Here is a 22,152-nt window from a genome sequence, read left to right as displayed (position 1 = left end):
TGTGTGCCTTTGGCAGTCTCAAGTGCCGTTGCAGTCTCAGCAACGCAGACATCTGTTCGATTCCAAGAGATGCTGAAAGTGACACCTACACTTAAAAAATCACTGATGGCGCAAAGCTGAATTGTAGTACTTTCTGAGAGATGGTAGTTAACTTATGTTTGACAAAATGGTAACACTTTCACATCTGCCATTTGGAAGGAACGCTGATCTAAAGTGCCTTTGAAGCAGGGATTTTTTTTAGCTGTAATGCTGTTAGTGTGGCACTCTCATGCATATATTTGCTCAAACTGGGATCTCTCCATTTTGGAAACGACGTGCTGTGATACTGAGCGCTGATAGCTCTGCTGTCACGTCCATGTCTTTATTATAACGGTTATAACCCCATCCAATGCGTCACAGTTGCTATAAATCCTATTCTTAAGTTTATTTTTATAATTATTACAATTTTCTAATTATAAAAATATATATGGTCATGCAAAATGTATCTTCTTTTTTTTAATATATATAAATAATTATACCATAATAAAATAAAATGTATTTATTTCATTCAATCATAATCTAAAACTGAATAAAAATAAATTTTAAAAGAAGCTAACTAGATTAGTAGATTATCTATCATGGCCAAATTACACCAGATCACAGGTGGATTATGGGTATCCATATTCTTATTACAAGCATCACCGTATTCCTTAGCCTTTCTAAAAATATAACAATTACAGATGAGGACATCCATTCCGGTTTGGTATTATAAAGTGTATGTTTTATCATTTTCATGAAAAAAATAAATGAACATTTTACAAAATATGGAGAAACATATTTTTGGATGACTTCCTTTACGTTGAAGATGGTAATTAAAAGTGTTATTACATCAAGAAGTAACACTTTGTTTGAGTTATCACATATTGCGGTTCCTAATTGTAATTTGTAGTTAAACTTATCCCAAGATTGAAACATTTAAATTAATGAATGAGTTGATAAATCTGAAAAAGTCAAAAAAACATGATTAATGTGGTCCACTGTTCCCCAGGTTACGGCATGATGACTGATGGCACCACGACGTTCATCAACGCCTCCGCCTGCACCGTGAACTTCATGCCCATGAACGCCCCCATCGTCTTTGACCTTCCTAACCCCAGGACCAGCACATGACATGAGGAAGCTCCCCCCAAAACACCTGCCGGCAGTGAGGAGAAAGATGCCAGGAAAGGTAGGTGAGGACGGTGGTGGAGCGGAGAGCGACTGTGTAAATTAGACACAAACGGTACGACCCGAGGGATGGAACAGACTAAGCAAGGGACCTTTCCTGACGGTATAAATATTATTTAATGTGCCATAATTTCTTCATCTCAACATTGCGTCTAAAAGGCAAATGGACGAGCGGAGAGACACTTTTATATGCGGACAAATGGACATTTCTCTGCACTCTTTTACTGCACTGACAATCTGAAGTGGCTCTCAGAGAGACGATGTTGATGGACGTGAAACGACCCAGCACCTTGTCTACATGAGACTTTTGGCTAAGCCATGACTCTGGGGGATTTTACCAGAACTTTTATCCCTTACCACTTTAAAAATGTATTTCCTAATTTCTTTCCCTGTCTCCCGCCTTTTTCTTTCCTCTCCTCGCGCCCGGAGCACGATGGACTGTTTTTATTTTGTATTGCCAATGTGTGTGTATGTGAGATCAAAGTGACTGTGTGAGGGCAGCAAGAGGTCTCTGCTAAGGGCTGTATGAGAGTTGGGGAGTCAAACATGTTCACATGGCTCCCCTGAGCCTCATTACAGCCCTCATTAGCCTCTTAACCAGCCGAGAGGATGACGCAGAGGAAACCACGCACAGCACTTCATTTTCCCCCTTTCTTTTCCCTCCATGTAGCTGCCCTTTCACCTTTTCTACTCTTATTTTAATTTGAATTCCTGTCTATCATTCATGTTTTGAATGACTAACACAACTTTTCAGCAGCGACTGAGTCTCATTCAACGTAGAAGCTACGTGCTAAATGCTAACACTACGAGCTAAATGCTAATGGCCAGTAATTCTGAGCCACTATTCTGAGAGATAAAACTTTGTATCCTTTTTCAAGAGGAATAAAGCTGTAACTACATGTACTGTATAACTGGTCAATGTAAATGTTCTCTGTCAGTGTAAAGAAGAAAAAAACTTGAAGTTTTTCTAAAAGATTTCCAGGTTGTTGCTATACTTTAAAAACACTTGTTTATATTTGTGGTTGTTACATTTCCTTTTGTCAATTTCTTAGTAATGTAAATTCTTATTATGGTATTTTCTTCTCTGTAAAGCTGCTCGGCCCCATTTGGTGATTATTAACTCTTTCATGTCTCTTACAAATGTGTCTGTGTTTTTAAGAAGCTTTTCCTTTTTTTCTCTCCATTGCTCTTATTTCTGAATAACATTGTTCTCAGTAAGAGTCTGAATGTGCTTAGCATAACAAGACAATGTCTTACTTTGATCTTCTTGTTCTCAGACATTATCTACTGTATGAATGCTCCCTGGAGCTGCAGTTTCCTCCCGCATTCACTCTCGCTTCCTCAGCACATCAGCATTCATTGTGCCAGCTGATGTCTTAATGTTTCCAAATAGGCAAAAGAGGAAAGAGCAGCAGAATTACTCACTAAGAAACCAATTTGTGTGGATAACGGGGGGAGGTGCATGCACTTGTTCCTACGCGTTTTGCTAATATAACGTGGAAGTTTTGTTTTGAAATTCAGGAAATTTCTGAAGATTAAATGTAATGACTAATATTGCACATTTGAGGCAAACTCAAAAATAATCGTGTCAGTCAAGTTAAAGCTGTCTGTTTCTAGCAAAAACACATAGGGGCACACAGGGCCGTCCCTGGCCAACATGAGGCCCCACGCAAAGTTATGATGAGGCCCTCTGTTTCGCAGCGCCACACTAATTGCAGCGCATAGGTGGGCCGCATCTTCGGCTCAGTTGAGGCACCCTCCGCAAGATGACTCCCCCTCCGCAAGGTGAGGCCCCACGCAGTCTGCATGATCGGCCTGTAGGGAGGGACGGGCCTGCAGACACATAATAGTATAAGGAAAAACGGTCATGTCTTTGGCTGCATTTAATTACTCTAATAAAGCATAAAAACAGTTTTTTAAATAATCACTTATTTTGATAATCATTTCTGTTGAGCTGAAGATCTGCAGATTTTTCACATTAAAATCCCTCTCGAAAAAGTGGTTTGTGGATGGTTGGAACAAACAACTGCCTCTGCTCAAAACTTAAATTGTTAATAAGAAACAAACAGTTGCACCATTTTTCTTATTTCCACTTCACTAATTGGTTTTGGTGAGTCAGAAAAACAAGTATTTTTGTTTGTTGAATTCTGGCACAAAATATCATAAGGATCTACGATTTGAGGCATGAAATGGGGAGCCTTTAAATAAGGATATGCATTAATACTTTGAATGTGGGATTGTGTACAAGCACAACATCGGGTCTGTGTGAGTGTGCAAGGAGAGGAAGTGCTCAGCCTCATCCTTTAAAACACCAACTTAATTCATGTCTACGAAGGAATGTGCCTCAATAAAGGAATAAAGGGAACTGTTGAAAACCAGAAAATGGGAGAACTTTCATCTCTGTTTCATGAAAAGCTTTCTGTTTGGTCCCACTCTCCACTTCCAGTCCTCATTTAGATGTCTCACTTTGATGCTCTTCTGCTTCAGTAGCCGTGTTATGTGTTTCCTGTTTTTTCCAAGAAAAAAAAAAGTGCTGTACTATTTCTTAAATTTCTTTCTTGAGGCATGCTTAAAGGAGTTAATGACTTCTGCTAATCAGACAATCTGCATATGAAGAGTTTTGTTCCAAAATGATATCTCTTTGAAAAAGAAGAGACGCCTATACAGGCAGAATGATTGACAGCTACAACTTGAAAGCGGTTTGTGGTGGTACTTTTTAAAGCATCATTAGTACCTTCTCTTTATGAGCTGGATCCTCCACACTCCAACAATACTGGATGGAACGTCAGGTCTTTTCTTTAAATGGATGTATTGCATTTTGGAATAAAAGTGTTCATATGGTGTCGTATATTTCCATGGTTGTTGGGGAATTTTCCTTAGAAATGTATACAAGAAAATGAAGACCCAACCGTGGGAAAATATGACTGTGTTGTTCCTGGAGACAACTCTAAAAATGTAAAGTACCTCTCTTTCTTAAAACCATAAGGATTCTGCTGGTTCTGAGAGATTATTCACTGATTGAATAAAACCTTATCTGTGACCGCTGGATCATGTTTTCTTACTTCCTTCGTCGCTCTTCCCTTTTCTCTTTCTATTCTTATTTTTTGTTCTAAAAAATTAGAGGCATTGAAGAAACTTTTCCCGTCCTGGTTCTTTCTTTTAATCCAATCAAAGATATCTGTGTCTCATATCAATTATAGAGCCCAGAGCAGCGAGTTAATTTCCAGAAGCTAAACCCGTCTCCCATTTTGTTCCGCAGGTCTTCCACACCTCTGCACATTCTAATGAGGACCCTCATTCAAATAATTACATTAGTAATCCCAGGGGAGACCGGGTAATTTATTCGTGGATGGCGTTTTTACTTTGCCATTAATACAACTAGCTTTCATATACTCTTGTCTTTCTCCATCTCCCTCCCTCTTTTTTTTCTAACACAATGCTGAGCTCTTTTTCTCAGTTGGGATCATCCCTTTTCCAATTCCATCTGCTCCTCCTCTCTTGGCGTCCTCAGATAATGACTCCCATCTCTCTACATTTTTCTCTCTTCTCTGAGAGCAACTGCTGCGGTTGTGTTTTCTTTAAATGAATGACGGACACCCTCCTATCTTCTTGCCATCCATCTCACTTTACACTTCACCATATGAACAAAACATGCACCCAGTCCCGTCGTCTGCGTCATTACAAAAGCACTTTATTTAATTGGCTTTGGACACAAATAAGTGACAAATAGTCAAATAACTCTCAAATCCTCTATCAATTTATTCTTGTTCGTCTTAGTTTTTTTCATTGTTTTTAAATAAAAAAATCTTCTCGTCAGGGATAGATAAACCTACCCAGGGGCAAACATGTCTCTTATATTCACAAATGCTTTAAATTCAAAGTAGTTTGACCAACTGTCTAAAAAATAAGTATTAAAGAGTCACCTGCAACCAGACTTACTGCCCTCTCTAGTTAACCTTTGAAAGGTCTGTTGCACCTCTGATTCCATCAAAGGATCAGTTCAACAGGTGGAATAAAGAATGAGACACCATTTTCCTTCATAGAAAGATAGCTACTTTAAAAAAATTGAAAAACACAGCATGGGTTGTTATTTAGAGAAAACATTTATTTCATTTTATAGAGGAATAAGTTTACTTGCTTCCACGCTGCTGCTTTCGCCTGTCCTTTGCTGCTGTGCTGATTTGCCCCAGGAACATCGCGGATACTGTGGCCCATATCGTGATTCTGCTGTGCCTGTTAACTGTTTTGGACTATGAGAAGATCTCTAGTCATTCTGAGAAGTCTACTGGATTCAGGTCTGTTCTGCCACCCGCAGTGGGCATCCCCTGCAAAGGTTCGGATGTGTTACACAAACAATTACCGGTTGGCTTGTCACACACAATCTGCTCGACAAAATATGTTTTTCTTTTTTGTTTGCCCGCGATGATGGTTCTTAAGGACTGCTTCTTAAGCTCAAATCACACTCTCGCAGACTTTTCCGGTGATTCTAAAGTAGATGACAATGTATGTGTGTCGTTTAAGAGGAAAAGATGCCTGTTTTTGTTGTTATTACTCTCAGGAAATGTACAACCTAACCCTGGTCCACCCAGTAGTAGTAGTCAGATCGCTACTCCTGCTGATTTTAAAGCTAGGTCTGGGTTGGGTCTCATCCACTTGAATGTGCACAGTCTGTTAGGTAAACTAGATTTTGTCCGCATTTGGGCGAGCTCGACTGACGCTGACGTCATTGTCTTATCAGAAACATGGCTAAATAAATCTATTTTGGCCTCTGACATTGCCTTAAATGGTTATAATGTGTATCGTACCGGCCTTATAAAGTTGGTGGCGTTGCCATCTATGTTAAAAATAAGTTCAGTGTAACCACATTAGTTTCCAAATCTATCAGTAAGCAATTCAAATGTTTAGCCTTAAATATAGAAGTGGCAAAGGGTCAACAGGTCATGGTGGTGGGCTGTTACAGACCCCCCTCAGCTGTCAAGGACTAGCAAATCTTTTATCGCAACTAGACTACAAGGAATTAGTGCTACTTGGAGATTTTAACTGGGACTGGTTAACTGCAGTATCAGAGGATTTTAAAAACCTTTGTATCTCTTTAAATGTTACTCAGATTGTTGACAGTCCGACTCGCCCTATTAAGTCCCCTGATAAATCCTCCCTAATTGATCTCATTCTAACTAATGTTCCCTATAAATACTCATCTGTGGGAGTATTTGCGAATGATGTGAGTGACCACTGTGCTGTAGCCACAATTAGGGACACTAAGGTTCAAAAGGTTAAACCTCGTATTATTATTAAGAGAGACATAAAACATTTTGTGGAGCAGGGTTTTGTACATGACCTGTTTGGGTTTGATTGGGGAAAATTCGATCTGTGTGCTGATGTAGAAACTGCATGGTCTTATTTTTATCTTGGTTTTATGGAGATCATTGTGCACCCCTGCGTAATTTTAGAGTAAAGGGACGAGACAATCCTTGGTTTTCTGCTGAACTGTCTAGTCTCCTGCATGAGAGAAACAAGGCCTGGGCAAAGACTAGGAAATCAGGCTCAGAGGTAGAATGGCTGCGTTTTAGGCAGCTAAGGAATAGCTTCACTTCAAATGTCAAAAGTGCTAAGTCGAAGTTCTTTGTCAGTAACCACAGAAAACCAAAATAATCCTAGGAAATTTTGGAAAGCCATAAAATCGATATCCACCGGTGAGATCCGTAATGAGCTACCTCCGTGCCTTACCACAGCATCTGGCTCTATATCGGATAGGGCTACTATGCTAAATTGCTTTAATGATCATTTTGTGTCCTGTGAATACCCCAATCTGTGACTCTGAACAATGTGGTCTGGAAAACCCTTACAGTTTTTCTCCTTTTACTATTGATGTTGTTCATGAAGCATTAACCAAGTTAGATCCTAAGAAACCGGCTGGTCCGAACAACGTAGAACCTTTCTTTTTAAAGACAGCTGCAGTTTTTATTGCTCCACCTCTCACTACTCTTTTTAACCTCTCCCTCAGCACAAATGCAATTCCAAAAGTATGGAAGTCAGCTTATGTCCTGCCTTTGCTAAAAGGAGGGGAGGCAACTATTTTAAATAACTATAGGCCAATCTCTAAATGATCAGTTCTGGCGAAGGTGCTCGAACGCCTAGAGAGTGAACAAGTAAAGGAGTTTTTATGTAAAAATGATATCCTGTCTAAACATCAGTCAGGTTTCAGAAAGCAACATAGCACCATCTCTGCCACAATGAAAGTGGTGAATGACATTACGAGTATTTTAGATAATAAGCAGAGTTGTGCAGCTCTATTTATTGATCTTTCCAAAGCGTTTGACACCGTTGATCATCGCATTTTGAAGCAGAGGCTACTCAGTATTGGCATATCCAGCCATGCAGTGGGGTGGTTTTTGAACTACCTCTCTGAAATGTGGATGAAGCTACTTTACATTTCTATGCGGATGATACCGTGATGTACTATGCAGGTCCCTCCATTCAGGAGGCTGTTGTTAAATTACAGGCTGTTTTTAACATTATTCAGACTCAGCTCTCTGAGCCTAAGCTTCTTTTAAATGTTGATAAAACCAAGGTAATGCTCTTTTCTAAAGCTAAAAAGACTACAGACACTGCTTTGGATATTGTTACTATGCAAGGACAAGTACTAGAAGTGGTTACCTGTTATAAATACCTAGGTATCTGGCTTGATGATTGTCTTACTTTTAAACTTCAGGTCATTAATCTGCTTAAAAAGCTGAGGGTTAGACTAGGCTTCTTTTTTAGAAACAAGTCCTGTTTCTCACTTGAGGCCAGGAAAAGGCTAGTCACTGTGACCTTTTTACCTGTGCTGGACTATGGTGATTTGATCTATATGAATGCACCTGCCCATTGCCTGGAAAAGTTAGATGCCGCCTATCACAGTGCTCTGAGATTTGATACTAACTGTAAAGCACTTACTCATCACTGTACCCTGTATGCCATGGCAGGTCTGCCTTCACTAACTGTACGGAGGCTCAGTCATTGGTACATTTACAAAGCCATGTTGGGTAAACTACCTTTTTATATCTGCTCTCTGATCTCTCGACGAATTGAAAGTACTTATTGCCTAAGATCTCATGATGTTGTTTTATTAAATGTGCCAAGTGCTAGGACTGTCTTAGGGAAGAAAGCTTTTAGTTGTGCAGCTCCACTAANTAGGGCTGCAACGATTAGTCGACATAATCGACGACGTCGATCATAAAAATTCGTCGACGCGGAATTTTAGTGTCGACGCGTCGTATAAAAACAATCAGAGAGCCGGTAACGTTAATTCAAAACTGCGCAAATGTTCATTTGTAACTGCAATGCACTACAGGAAGTGCTGGGGGCAGTATACTCTCCATTGTCTGCCATGACTGCATTCTGTACTAACAACAAAGAAGAAAGAATACGAACGATGGCGGAAAGGAGAGAGAATGAGGGTGATGAAGAGCTCAAAAAAGCGAGACCGAGAGTTTCGAAAGTGTGGGAGTATTTCACAGACGACAAGCCAAAGAAGTCAGTGAAATGCAGAATTTGTAAAGGGGAATTGGCATTCCACGGCAGCACTACAGTGATGCACGAGCATTTAAAACGCAAGCACCCTGGAACCGTGAGGACTGCTACTTTGGATCATGGGTAAGTTTGAGCAAGTTAGCCATAGTCATGTTTACGTTAGCTTACATGTTGGAAAACAGAACGTCTCATGGTTAATGCTCGCTAAGCAAACGCTATTTCAGTTATGTTGAGGCTGCGTGTCCACCAACGAGCTGCTAAACAGCGCCAAGCTTACAGCGTAGTAGAGCACACTAGAGCTTTATGGACACTGTAATTAATTCCAAACTTAAAATAATCGTTAGATTAGCTCGACTAATCGAAAAAATAATCGACCGATTAGTCGACTACCAAAATAATCGTTAGTTGCAGCCCTACAGTGAATACATTTGTTTCCCGACTACACGGTAGGCAAATAATCCTAGAAAGGGAGCTGAAGGAAAGGAGGGCTACATTTTCTTACAAATTTGAAAGTGAAATGACAAATCCTCTGCGTTTGCATACAACCGCATGACCCACAGATCATATGATAGTATAAAGGTTCATACTGAAAATACCAATCTAAAAAGGGGCCGAATAATTCACATTGAATGCACCAGAGTGAAAATGGATTACATTTGGATGAATATGGTTACATTATTGATATGTTATTCATAAGTGGTGGGTACCTTCTCTATCTGGTCGGCCTCCAGGAGATCGCTGGCTTCTCTGAGGTTGGGTTTGAACGTTTCTGGCTCCAGCTCCGACTTGATGGATGTGCCCTGCTTGCAGTTCACCTCCTCCTTGGTGGTGATCTACAAGAACAAATGAATGTTAGGTAGGTATATACACTGAAACGGGGAGTTTCAATTCAGCTTCCATAAAGCATCTTTACCGGTTGGGTTCAATTATAGCTATTTGTCATACACCTACAACTTTGGATTGCTTATTGGGCTGTAACCTGCAACAGTACAAGGCCCAGATAGACTGAGTCAGTGGATTCTGAAGTGATACATGATAAACTCTACTTGAAGAAAATGTGTAACTTAACAGGCTATGATGACATAAAGAATATAGCCTAACCTGAGCAACAATAGTCCTATTTTAAATCTAACAGTGTTCACGCACAAAATATAAATGCAGCGTTTGCTGGCAACACACTGATAATCCCAACAACTTGGTGATGACAGCTGAATATCTTCCTGCCACTTTCCAATGCCAGACAACTAGGATTGGTTGGGCCAAACTAGAATACTGAAACAGTGTCTGAGAGAGGAGAATGCAAAGTGAATAGGAAATCAACCCAATTAATCATTTGTAATCCACAGCTTGACATTTTCTCTGACCAACAGACTGTTTGGGTTATTTATCTTTCTTGATAACAGAGGCTGATTGTAGAGCGCTGTGGTGGCTGGGATGCTCTCATGTTTCGGCCCTCATTCAAACATGCCTACCTGCATTTTTCTCAGGAAACATCATTCAGCCTAAGGGAGTCTTACTTCCACCCTGTCCCCAACACACCATCTCTTTGTCCATCAATACTCTAAAAACTCATCTTATTTCAACAACTAAGACAATATTCTAATAAAGAAAAAAAAAGGGAAATAACCACAGCTATTTCTGTGTATTTAAAATCTGTGTCTACAGCTCACAAAAACAGCTAGCATTAACTACCTAGTAACCAGACTGAAGCACTAAAAACACCATGACAACCAGTCTAAGACGGAAAGCCTGACATATGGAGATAAGGCTGCAGTTACATCAAAACCTCATAACACAGTTTTCTGTAATGGATTGATAAAAAATACTTCCTGTCAAATACTTGAGAGGTTATTCCAAATTGATCTCGTAAAGCAAGTTTTCTATAGGTTTTGTGAATCCATGCACTCGCAAAACCTACTCAATCCATTACTTCAGAGTAAAGCAGTATGAACAGGTGTTGTTGAGGTTAGTATGCAATATCAGCAGCAGCTGCAGCCTGCTCCAGCCTCTGGGAGAGCGTCCTGGTGCAGGCAGCAGCAGCAGGCTGGGCAGAGAGACAGGTCAGGGCACCTGGAGTCGTTTGCAGAGCGAGCGCAGATCGTCACTGTTTAGAGCATCGATCCGACGGTGGTACTCCGTCAGAGACACTACCTGGTAGTACAAAAACAGGGACAAGTGGAAAATAAAACTCTACCAGATCTTTTGCCGGCGAGTGAAGAGAAGGTTTCTGTACTAAGTGTCCTTTTAAGTAGTTAAAACATAACACTAGTCTTTATATTAAAGTAGATTTCAGAAATGTTAAGAGCTGTATCCAAGGCTTAAAGGAATACCTCACCCACAAAATAACATTTTTTATATAAATTACATACCTCCAGTTACACTTTATTCTATATCCTCCGTGATGAACTTTGGAGCGCATTTTTACAGCAGCAAAACTATATAAAAACATCCATTTACAAACTCTTGTAACATCATTTTTGGTTAAATGAGACTTGGACGATGCTGCACGAGGTACGGACGAGTTTATAAAAGGAGATTTTGATTAAGTTTTGGAGCAAATGCCCCGTATTTATCTACATTGATCAAGAATTCTCTCTGTATTTTCATTCTTTGTTCACCATGGATTTCTCTTAAAGAATTCAAGGTTACATGGGGTGAGTAATTGGTATACAACTGGTCATTTTTAGGGTAAAGTATACCGTTAAGGCCGCTGTTGGCAAGTCCACTTTTTAGTTAAAGATAGAGAGCTCTCTGTCATTTTGCATGTTTGTGTAATTGAATGACACCACCACTCAGTCATCCTAAAAGTCAACTTAAACAAAATAACAAAAAAAACTCCAGCAAAACGCAATATTAATAAAACTCTTTCTTCTGAACCAAAATGCTTAAACAATCCAAAAAGTATTTGGAGTGCAAAGTTCAAAATCCACAAAATGTTCATGCTGGAATATAGAAAAAAACAACAAAAATATAAACGAGGTTTGACTGATGCAACAATGCTTGCCAAGTCCATGGCATGAACAATAACCCACTCTCCGTTTGTCAGGAACAACAATCCAGAAAACAACAACCCAGACAGAGCAACACAATGACCTGTGAGCATGGAAACATTCCAACAGTTACACCCCACGCTGCCAGCTCCGCAGAGAGCTGCTGCCTCTGTTCTGCCACTGAATTAACGTTAGCGTTTACTAGTCCACTGTGTCTCGTACAGGAAGATATTTTAAGCCCTGTTACATTACATGTTACTTGTTACATGTTACTTGTTAGCCTTGTGCACAAGATAAACAAACAAACAAACACACAAATACCATATATGTACAGACAGACTCAAAATAATCTCTCCAAATATGTTTTAACTGTCAGGCCTTTAATTACTTTTTACAACTAAGATTATCTTTCGCTTACCTTGTGGCCTTTGGTGTAAATAACTGTTTTGGTAACAAGTTGCCTCTTTACAGCACTCAATAATGTAGTAGATGGGGTAAACTACAGCCCTAATAAAAAATACATGTGTGCCTCATTTCACCTACAGCTGAAGGCACTTTAGTGCATTTGTGCCCTGGAAAAGGGTTAGCTAGCAGCATGCTACACTTTGCAATGTGAATCAAATGCCATTTATCTTAAGAGATGAAGCTCATAAATAAGGTCAGCATGTTGAAGTGACAGCAAAGATTATACTGCAACACAGCACATGTTAACATTCCAACTAACACGTTGTAGCTATAAAGTAAACATGATACCTGGTAAAACATGCATGGTAATGTGAGGTCAAAGACACTGGTGAATGAAAGAAGGGGTTGCCTCTTTTAACTGGCACTCCGCACTGGAAACTTTCAGACAGCTTACAGAGCCCCACACATCGTATCACAAGGTGGCAAGAGGACAAACAACAGATTAGAGCACTTTCCTGACTACCAAATAGTGGTCGGATAGTGGCCACATTGTTCAAAATCAATCACTAACCTACAGCATACTGCTGTATAGAGGGCTAGCGGGCTAGTTAGCTTCGCTAGCGAGCTAGCACGGCTTGCTAACAACAACAACAACATCATCATACCAAATACATCACCAAGGACCGAAAACATGACCTAAACATAAGGAACATACACAAGTATACTTAGGGCTCAGCCGCTTCTCTTGGTCTTTCACCCTCCTAGAAAACATATCTTGCTTTCGGAGCGAGGTTGAAGCTGGAAAGTCACATTACAAATCCTTTAAGTTCTCCCAGTAAAGCCCCGAGACAAGAAGACTGAGTTGGTATGAAACCTGGCAGCTTGCTTGACTGAAATAGCAACATTTTTTCCCAACGGGGGCATCTCCACATGGATTGTGTGACATCGCTGTAAACCAGTAATAACACGGGACAGCAGGGAAATCGGCTCCCCATTGGTTGATAAAAACGATGACCCCCGTCGTCCCATAACCGACCATTTAAAGAAACAGTAGCACCACTAGCGCGCGAGGTATGATTTCTTCAGGACAGTATCCAAAAGTTACGTAAAGAAGTTCAAATTAAATCAAGTAATACTTAATACACAACTTAACAAGCCTAAAGACAAATGTATCCGTTTTTTCCCGAAACAATACCATTTATTTAAATAAACTCACCTATTGGTCCTTAAAGCAACAAGCAAAAACAGTGTTGCTTTGAATTAATGTATTTCAACCATGATTTCAACAGGACGAACAAGAGAAACAGGTTCCTATTTACTTATTTAAATGCATTGGAAAATGACAAACAAATCAGCCCACTTTGTTTCCTACATCATGAATTTACATTAAAGTTTAAATCCCTGCCACTGCTTCCATGGTATCAATTTCTTCCTACATTGATTGACTTATTTTCATTATCCACAGGGCTGTTAATAATCTGACCACAACCTATTCACAGTGTGGTGCAACTGCTTCCAATAACAGTGCTGTACATCTATAGGAACATCTGTTGTCTATGCTTCCAAGTCTTACTTCACCATTATGTTCATGTGCAATCAAGAAGGCACCTTGAGAAGTAAGTTTACCAAGAAAGTAGGACAGACTTAGCCCACATCACTACCAAGTGAGTTGAGGTGATTTCAAAGATAATAAACTGTAATGGTGTTAGCCTTTTGCAATTCTGCAAAAAATGTTTCTGAATGTACACCAACACTAGTGACAGTCACACAACATATAATGAAAACTACAAAACACTAACTGAGAAGAATAAACAATTACACAAACATGCAAAACACTTTGGTTGGAAGTTCAGAGAAGCACATTTCCAAGCAAAGCAAGTGCTCACACAACTTACATGGACTTACAAAGTTGCCATCAAATCAAGAAATATGCAGTGGTATATAAAAGTGCAATACACAGAAGCAGATTACAAAACTAAGGTTTACAACTACACAGTTATGATGGATTAAAAATGAAAATTAGCCCGTTTTCACTATGGATTGCATAATAAAAGCAAATCAACACAGTTATACGACATGTAACTTAAAATACAACAATTAACAATACAACACATGAATTTCTGCTCTCACAGTTATGGGATAAATCATAGTGGAGAACTATATTCAATCCATGTCTGTGAGGCTTAAGACAACACGTTTGATTTAACAAGGTAAGGGCACAGTTTGAGCTGCGTATACCTTACCTCCCACTCCTTGACATTGAGGTCGGTGATGGGCTCGTCCACATCTGTTTCTGTCACTTCATTCTTCTTGACAACCCTAAACCCAGGCTCCTGTCCCATTCCCCTGACCCCCTCACCATACATATCCGGGCTCCACTGCATGAAGAACACATACAGGTGTTCTGACCTGGGGGAATAAACAGAGAAAACATTTAGAGAAAAGGCTTGATTCCTGAATTATGTTATTTGGTCAAATAAAACCAAACTTGCACTTGATAAAAAAACATTTATACACTCCATAATGATCCGCAACAAATTAATATGTAAACAACTAATACAACACCCAAAACAGTTTACTCAATTTGTCGTATGGTGAAGATTTCTCAAACAGCTGTGATTTTGTTCGGTGTCTATCAGTAGATTTTGAAATGCTTTCTCGTCACCTCATTGCTAATTCTGCTGAACTGTTAAAACTGCTTGGCCTGTGTGACTCTGTTCTCCTCTGTTATTAAGTATTGCAAGAAAAATAAGCCATCACTTTGTTCTGAGGTGTGGGTACATTTGGGAACAAATGGTTTTATAATAACTAATGCTGTCAAAATTATCGCGTTAACGGCGGTAATTAATTTTTTGAATTAATTGCGTTAAAATATTTAACGCATTTAACGCATGTGCAGAATGGCCCGCCCCATACATCCCACCAATGGCAGCGCTGGGGTAGGCTACAGCCATACCAAGAAATGGCTTAGCCCCACCTTAGCCCCACCATGAAAAATGATGTTAAAGTAAGCAAAATAAAGTCCGCCAACTCGCGCCGAGTAAATTGCACAGACAGCAGTTAGTAAGATTGATTTCAGTAGCCACTTGTCTGGAAATACCGAAGACTAGAAACGGTTTTGAATTTTTTTGTCACGTAGTGATCGTCTTCTCAATAGAACATCTTTGATAATGTCTTCTGGCCAATTAGAATCACGATAACGGCGTGGTGTTGTTGCAGGAAGTCCTGACTGAGAATACTTTTGCTGTAGTACATCTCTATACTTCGATACAACATTACGTGTTGATAGAAATCAACACGTAATGAAATAAGACCCCACGGTTTGATGATTGATAGGTGTGTGGGCTGTCTTTCATTTTGAAACACAGAACAATGTTATAATAAACAATAACATTCATACTGTATGTTAAATGGATATATCCGCCTTCTTTCATTTATCTTTCCATTCCCACAACAATATACATAAAGAAATGGCATATTTTGGACATAGTTTGAATGGTGATTAATCATGATTAAAAATTGTGATCGTTTGACAGCCCTAATAATAGCACATAGTTATCGTATAGTTATCATATCATGCTGTCCCTTGTGGGCAGCACAACAAGCTGTAAAGACAACATTGACATATTATCACATTATTTAAAGTTGTTTAATCAAACAGGTTAGCTAACACTTGCATATTTACAAATCGAACAAAGACAGAGCAACTTTAGCATTTGTTCGGAATCTTATTTCTGGACAAAAGGAGAATCAATATGAACTCTTTTAGCTCTGTTTTGGTCCCCACCAATTCCTTAAGAAATATTTGTCTCTTTAGCTGCTAAATGCTCCACTATGTTCAGTAGCAAGGTACTAACTTTGTCTGTCTGCTGTTGGGCCTGTTGCATTTAGAAATCGCAAAATATATGCTTGGGTAAACAAGCTTGATGAGACTCAAACAATTCTTTTTTTAAAGTTGTGGGACTTAAACCAAAATAAATGAGGTTTAAGGATCTAAAGTATACCGTTGAGTTGATGGAAACCAAAGGCCAGGTAACATGTTTTTACAAGTCTCTTCAAGCGACACCTGTCACATTACTTATTTGATACATTGTTAAAATGTAAATATCCATTAGAGCAGCTTTCTCTATTATCTCCTGGGGCTCTGCAAACAGTTTAGTTTATAATAAGATGCTACAGCGCATCTCATAAACAACTTAAATAAAGAACAGTTTGTGTCACATATGGCTATGGCTGGTAGACATGAAAGAGCTGAACAGACTCAGTAGGTTGAGCTGTATTCAGTGCGTTTAATAGCCTCGCTTTACAAGACACATCATGCGGGTCGCCTCCCATCTAGGTCAAGCTACAGAGCGTCTCGCAGTGTCTGAAGAAAATAACTAAGAGCCGCTGTGTTGTCAGTCCAAACAGCTTATGATCACTCCTTCCACACACCTTAACTTGCCAAGAAACACAAGTAAAGAATAATGAGTAGTAACATGTCTTTTTAATACTAGCTTTGAATCTGCAATGCCCCTGAGCTATCCTCCCGTAGCGCAGCATCACAGAAAACTTGTTTTGCCAGGTGGGAAATTTCGTAGCTAAGCAACCTGTGGAGAACAGCAAAGCTGTAAGGAGCAAGACTTTTGAAGTTCATAATGAAGTGAGGGGGGATTTCAGTGTCAATACTGCACGCAGACGCTCAACACACCGCACATCCAAGGAGCATTTATAGCACCATGACTAACTGAACCTGTGTGTTTGATTCCAATGTGATTAGCAGCCTAACAGAGCAGCATGTGTGTGAACATGAGGGGCTCTGAAACTGAAACCCAATAATGGACATTAGAGATGTCTTATTTAGCTTGTTGTGGTTTCCCCTTTTCCATAGTGTGTTATATAGGTTTGTTAGCATGAATATTGTCTGCAAAGGCTGAAATCCCAACGTTTCTTCCAACCCCCCGCCCCCCCCCCCCGTGCCGGAACTGGCCAAGTTGTAGTCCTTTGTTCACTTTCGTAACATAATGACATCACTTTGTAACATTCACACCTCTATTGGCCAGCTCTCCAACACATTGTACGTGATTGTGTCGGGGCAGGAGATCTCTGAATGGTTGACCAATCACAACAGAGTCGGCCAGCCTACCAATCAGAGCAGACGGGGCTCTGGTTTCAGACAGAAAAGGTGAAAAGAGGTGCTGCAGCACAGGCAGTATAAGAACAATAAAGAGCTTTTTGAACATTAAAGCATGGAGACATGTCACAGTAGAGACACTAAATACTAATATGAACCTGAGAATGAGCAGAATAGGACCCTTTAACTTATCAGAATTCACCTGATTTTCATTATTTATTTTTAGAGCCTTTGTTTCCTTTTCTCATAAGATTACATAGACCATTGTGCTGCAGTCAGAATGGCTTCTAGCCTATTATTAAATCAAGTTATTACTGCAATTGGGATTCATTCTCCATTTAAACACATTGCGCATTTTTCATGTAATGTATCTCCTGCCAGTGTGAAGAGTTCCAATGTAGTTAGGAGTTATGCTGGCTTGGCAACCGTACATCTAACCGGAGCGTTCCAACTTTGAAAACCCTATAAACAAGCCATATTTCCAGTGGATAAAACATGAAACATTTCAGCGTAGGTCACAAACGCATAACAACTTTTTTGAGGATACAAAACATAGCGTTGGAAACGTGCTTATTGTTTTGGGTTGTGGCCCAGTGCAGGAATAAAGAGCATGTGTGTTTCCCTGCAGAGTGAATGAATAATAAATAATTTTGTCTGGCAAAGCAACCCAGGGAGATGGGCAGGAGCTGTATTGGGAGTCAGACCAGACAAAGTATGCATATTTGATTGGTTTCAAATATTTAAAGAACTGGAAAAGAGGGGCTTCAGGGACTCAGCTGACTTTTGTAGTGGGTTATGAATATGGTAGGACTGAGTCAGGTCAAATCCCTGCAGCTCTCTTCGATTAAAATCAGTCTGCTGCACTGAAAGCTGAATAATCAGAGGCTACTATATCAAATACTCTGCTTTGTATTTTTTTCATTTAAAATATTGTTCCATGTCATCAGTTAAAGCACTGGTTTTATAGTTTCAAAGACACAGTTCACCCCAAAATCTATTTGCTCGAAAAATAAATAGTTCACATGAAACAGCTCAAACAAGGTTTGTTGTTGTAAATAACCGGGTCATGATTTCTGGGAAGAGACATTGCTGTTGAGTTTTTCAAAGATTTATTTTGTTGCTTTGAGCACCAAAAGCCATCAAGTTTGACTACAGGAAAGTGGGAAAATACCCTTATACACTGATTAACTAAAGCCCTGCTATAAAGGCTACTAGAGGAATCATTTCATTGTATTCAAAAGTGATGCCAAGGGACCCACCTCTCCTGCGGCACAGCGAACCAGTACTCGTGCTTCTTGCCCTGCTGGGCGTACTGCTGCATGGAGGCGCTGGCGTTGGAAACAAACGTCTTCTTCATGGGCTTCCCCACCCGCAGACACAGGAACTTGTGAGTGGGGTGCTTCCTTCTCTCTGCAGACCCTGTGCCTGGAAGTGGACACAAACACTAAAGGTCACATACAGGTAATTTATTTTTGTAACAAGCAGGATAAATTATTATAAGAACAAATATTGACATTTTTGGGAAAATGCTTTTTAACTTTACTGCTGAGAGTTAAATGACAAGATCAATGTCACTTAGTCGCAAATGGTTAGCTTAGCTTAGCATTCAGACTGGAAACATGTTCAAAGTCTAGCTCTTGCTTTGACATTTACGTTTTTGTACTGATGAACCTAACCTTAAAAGTAACAACTAAAACCATCTAGTGAGCCTTACAGGTTTTGGTTGGCAGATTCTGCTAACCTTGGACAGAGCTAGGCTAGCTGTTAATCCGGAAAACCCTGAGCGTTTTATCCTGTTTCAAAAGTCTGTCATAAAAAAATCTTCTTTATTAACTGTGTATTCATCCCCTAATACTTGCTTTATTTATGTGACCTCATCTCTATCTTCTAATACTGGCTACTTCAAGTAGCATTAGTCATTTAGTGGCAGAAACACAACAGATGACATAAATAAATGGATTGGCACACTGAAATTGATGGCGGCGCTTCCGCCTGTGATACATTATCAGAGGTCGACGATAAGGCCACAGCCCCGGGAAGCTGGATGACATCACTGCACCAGTGAAATTACACTGGCACATATTGTTATCCCTGGTTTAGAGAACTAGCAACAATGCTAGACAGAATAATATGAATCAGCTTTGGCAGCAAACTTATTGAGACAAATTCAATTTCCAAAAAGCATTAATGCTGTATTAATGCAGCTTGTTTTTCGAGTTTGCTGCAGTTACTTGTGTGGGCTGTGCTAATGTGCAGCCCTGCTCAGATCCCCGTCAATTAGAAATGCTTTAGCCGCCTGACTCTCTGTGTGACAATAATTGCCAGGGAGAACAAAAGCAAATTTCTCTCCCGCTGCCTCGCTCTGTTTCTTCTTGGGGAGAGAAATCTCTTTTGAATCAAAACTGCGTGCCCAAAGAGAGGGTTGTATAGACACAAGGGAGTCTGTGAGTGTGACATACTGAGGCCACTGTCAGATAACAAGACCAGAACTGTGCCACACAGATGCTAATAAGAGATGCTGCCTTGGTTTTGGACGTATTAGCCAATTCTCTTTAATTGCATTACAGCCATTTTCTCTTTTGCTTATTTTTTTGTAACTACCCAATTTCCAGGCATTCGATTTATTTCAGTCAACTGCACTTCATCTTACTTTGAAAATGATTCTATACTTATATTATCACTGGTGCAAATAGAAATGTTACTTGCTGGTGCATTTCAACAATACGTAATTTACAGCTTATGTTTTCAGGAAATCAAAGCTGGAAGACTATAGTGCGATGATGAGAAATTGGTAAGTTTAGCATGTTATTGTTATTTTAAACATTAGTATCGGCCCAGAATGCTGTTTGCTTGATGAAACCATTGGGGCTTTCTTATTCGGAAGAATTTTTTTGCAAATCATCTATGTTATTTGAAAACGTTTTCTAGAAACGATGTTACTGGAAGATGTCTTGTCCTGTATTGAACAGAGATACATTAGATCTAAACTCATCATTTAGCTATACTGAAGACCTTTGTTGGCAGGTCCAACAATCCAAAGCCCCTGGTGTGATCCTCTAATCTTCAACATGGCAGTGAACACAAAATACGTTTATTCCAGGTTTTGAGAAATTTTGTATTTGTCTAAATCCACATGAAAGCACTCCGGAAAAGGATGTCACACATAAATAACACCTTTCTGTACGCCGCCTCAGAACCTGTTTTGATGTCGGGTTTCATCGCCACTGTGTGTGTTTGTTGCATTATGGTGTTTGATAGGCTTTAGCTTATCGCCCAAAGGAGAGGCCCAGACCACCAGAGCCCGAGATCAAAGTGCTGCATAAAGCCCCATAAAGCCGGACTAGCTCCACCAGGCTGATAACACGGAGAGGGCTGCTGCTTGCCTTCGTCTTTACATTCCAATTACTCTCAGCAAGGCGAGTGGAAACGGAAAGGTTATCGGGAAACCAACATGAAAAAAGTGAGGAGAGGAATTCGCTTTGATAGTCCTCAGAAGATATGGATGGAGCTAAACCTGAAGTCATATTCATCACCTGTAACTATTTCTTCACTCAGTAAATGTGTTTACCCTCTGCAGAGTTCTGCGTGGCTTCATTTTGTGTCTCCTCTCCTTCTACCTTCTCCTCCTTGCCTTGCTTAGTGTCTGTTTTGGAGACGTCTGTCCCCTTGTTGGCTTCCCTCTGTGGACTGGCTGAGCCAGAGGCGGTGTCTGTGGCACCGGGGGTGGTTGAGCTTTGGGACCCTGTGAGAGAGGTGCTGCTGCTGGGGCCGGGGGCCTGGCTAGTGCTGCTGCTGCTGCTGCTGCTGGGGGCCTGGCTAGTGCTGCTGCTGCTGCTGGGGCCGGGGGCCTGGCTAGTGCTGCTGCTGGTGGTGGGGGCTGTGCTTGGTGGCTTCTCTACACTGTGCTGCTTGGATCCAATGGGGGACTTGCTTTTTGGGGCAGTGTCTGGTGGATTGTCCTCTGTGGGGGTCTCCGGCAGACTGACGGAGCCGCGGGCGCTGCCTGGGGACTGGGACCCGGCAGTGGCGGCCCCCACCTGGGTGAGGGTTTGCACGGACTCGGTGGAGGCGCCTGAGGACTTGTCCAGGCGGAGGTCCTCGTTAGACGCCTGCTCCTCCTCACGGATGGGGGACAGCTCTGACTCGGTGAAGACGTCCTCGGAGAAGGAGCCCTCGGTGCTGCGGGGGGCCGTGCTGTCGCTGGCCCCTGGCTCCCTTAGGCGCTGCTCCGGCTCCTTCTGGGAGGGGTGTCTCTCAGTGGGGAGGGGCTCCAGGTCACTGAAACAAGGAGAGGCAATAAGACACATGTAATTACATTCATAATAAAGATATATCTGGACATGTTGATATTTGTTTTACATGAAGAGGAGAGATACGTTTACCTATCATTGATAAGATGATTTGTTGTATATGAATGCACCTGCCTATTGCCTGAACAAGTTAGATGCTCCCTATCACAGTGCACTGAGATTGGTCACTAATTGTAAAGCACTTACACATCACTGTACCCTGTATGCCAAGGCAGGTTTGCCATCACTTACTGTAAAGAGGCTCAGTCATTGGTACACGTTTATTTATAAAGCCATGTTGGGTAAACTCCCGTATTATATCTGCTCTCTGATAACACAGAGAGTTGCAAGCAGCTATTGTCTGAGATCGCATGATGTAGTCTTGTTAGATGTGCCAAGAGCAAGGACTGTCTTAGGTAAGACAGCTTTTATGTGCGCAGCTCCACTTGCTTGGAACAGTCTACAGCTAAAATTGAAACTGAGCAATTTTNTAACTGCGCAAGGAATAGTACTTGAAGTGGTTGCCTGTTATAAATACCTTGGTATCTGGCTTGATGATTATCTCACTTTTAAACTTCAGGTCAATAATCTGCTTAAAAAGCTGAGGGTTAGACTAGGTTTCTTTTTCAGAAACAAG

General features: G+C 40.6%; 1 protein-coding gene across 1 annotated transcript in view; it reads right to left on the bottom strand.

Moving 5' to 3' along the window:
• Positions 1–22,152, bottom strand: part of LOC104964947 (oxidation resistance protein 1-like) — a 199,812-nt gene that overhangs the window by 14,328 nt on the left and 163,332 nt on the right. The window contains 5 exon segments of the mRNA XM_010793861.1: positions 9,426–9,551; positions 10,789–10,869; positions 14,357–14,522; positions 18,486–18,651; positions 20,795–21,504. Of these exon segments, the coding sequence (XP_010792163.1) occupies positions 9,426–9,551; positions 10,789–10,869; positions 14,357–14,522; positions 18,486–18,651; positions 20,795–21,504 (1,249 nt within the window).

This window comes from Notothenia coriiceps, unplaced genomic scaffold, assembly GCF_000735185.1.
Source record: "Notothenia coriiceps isolate Sejong01 unplaced genomic scaffold, NC01 NC01_scaffold00037244, whole genome shotgun sequence".
Lineage (NCBI taxonomy): Eukaryota > Metazoa > Chordata > Actinopteri > Perciformes > Nototheniidae > Notothenia > Notothenia coriiceps.
This window is presented reverse-complemented; position numbering and strand designations above follow the sequence as displayed.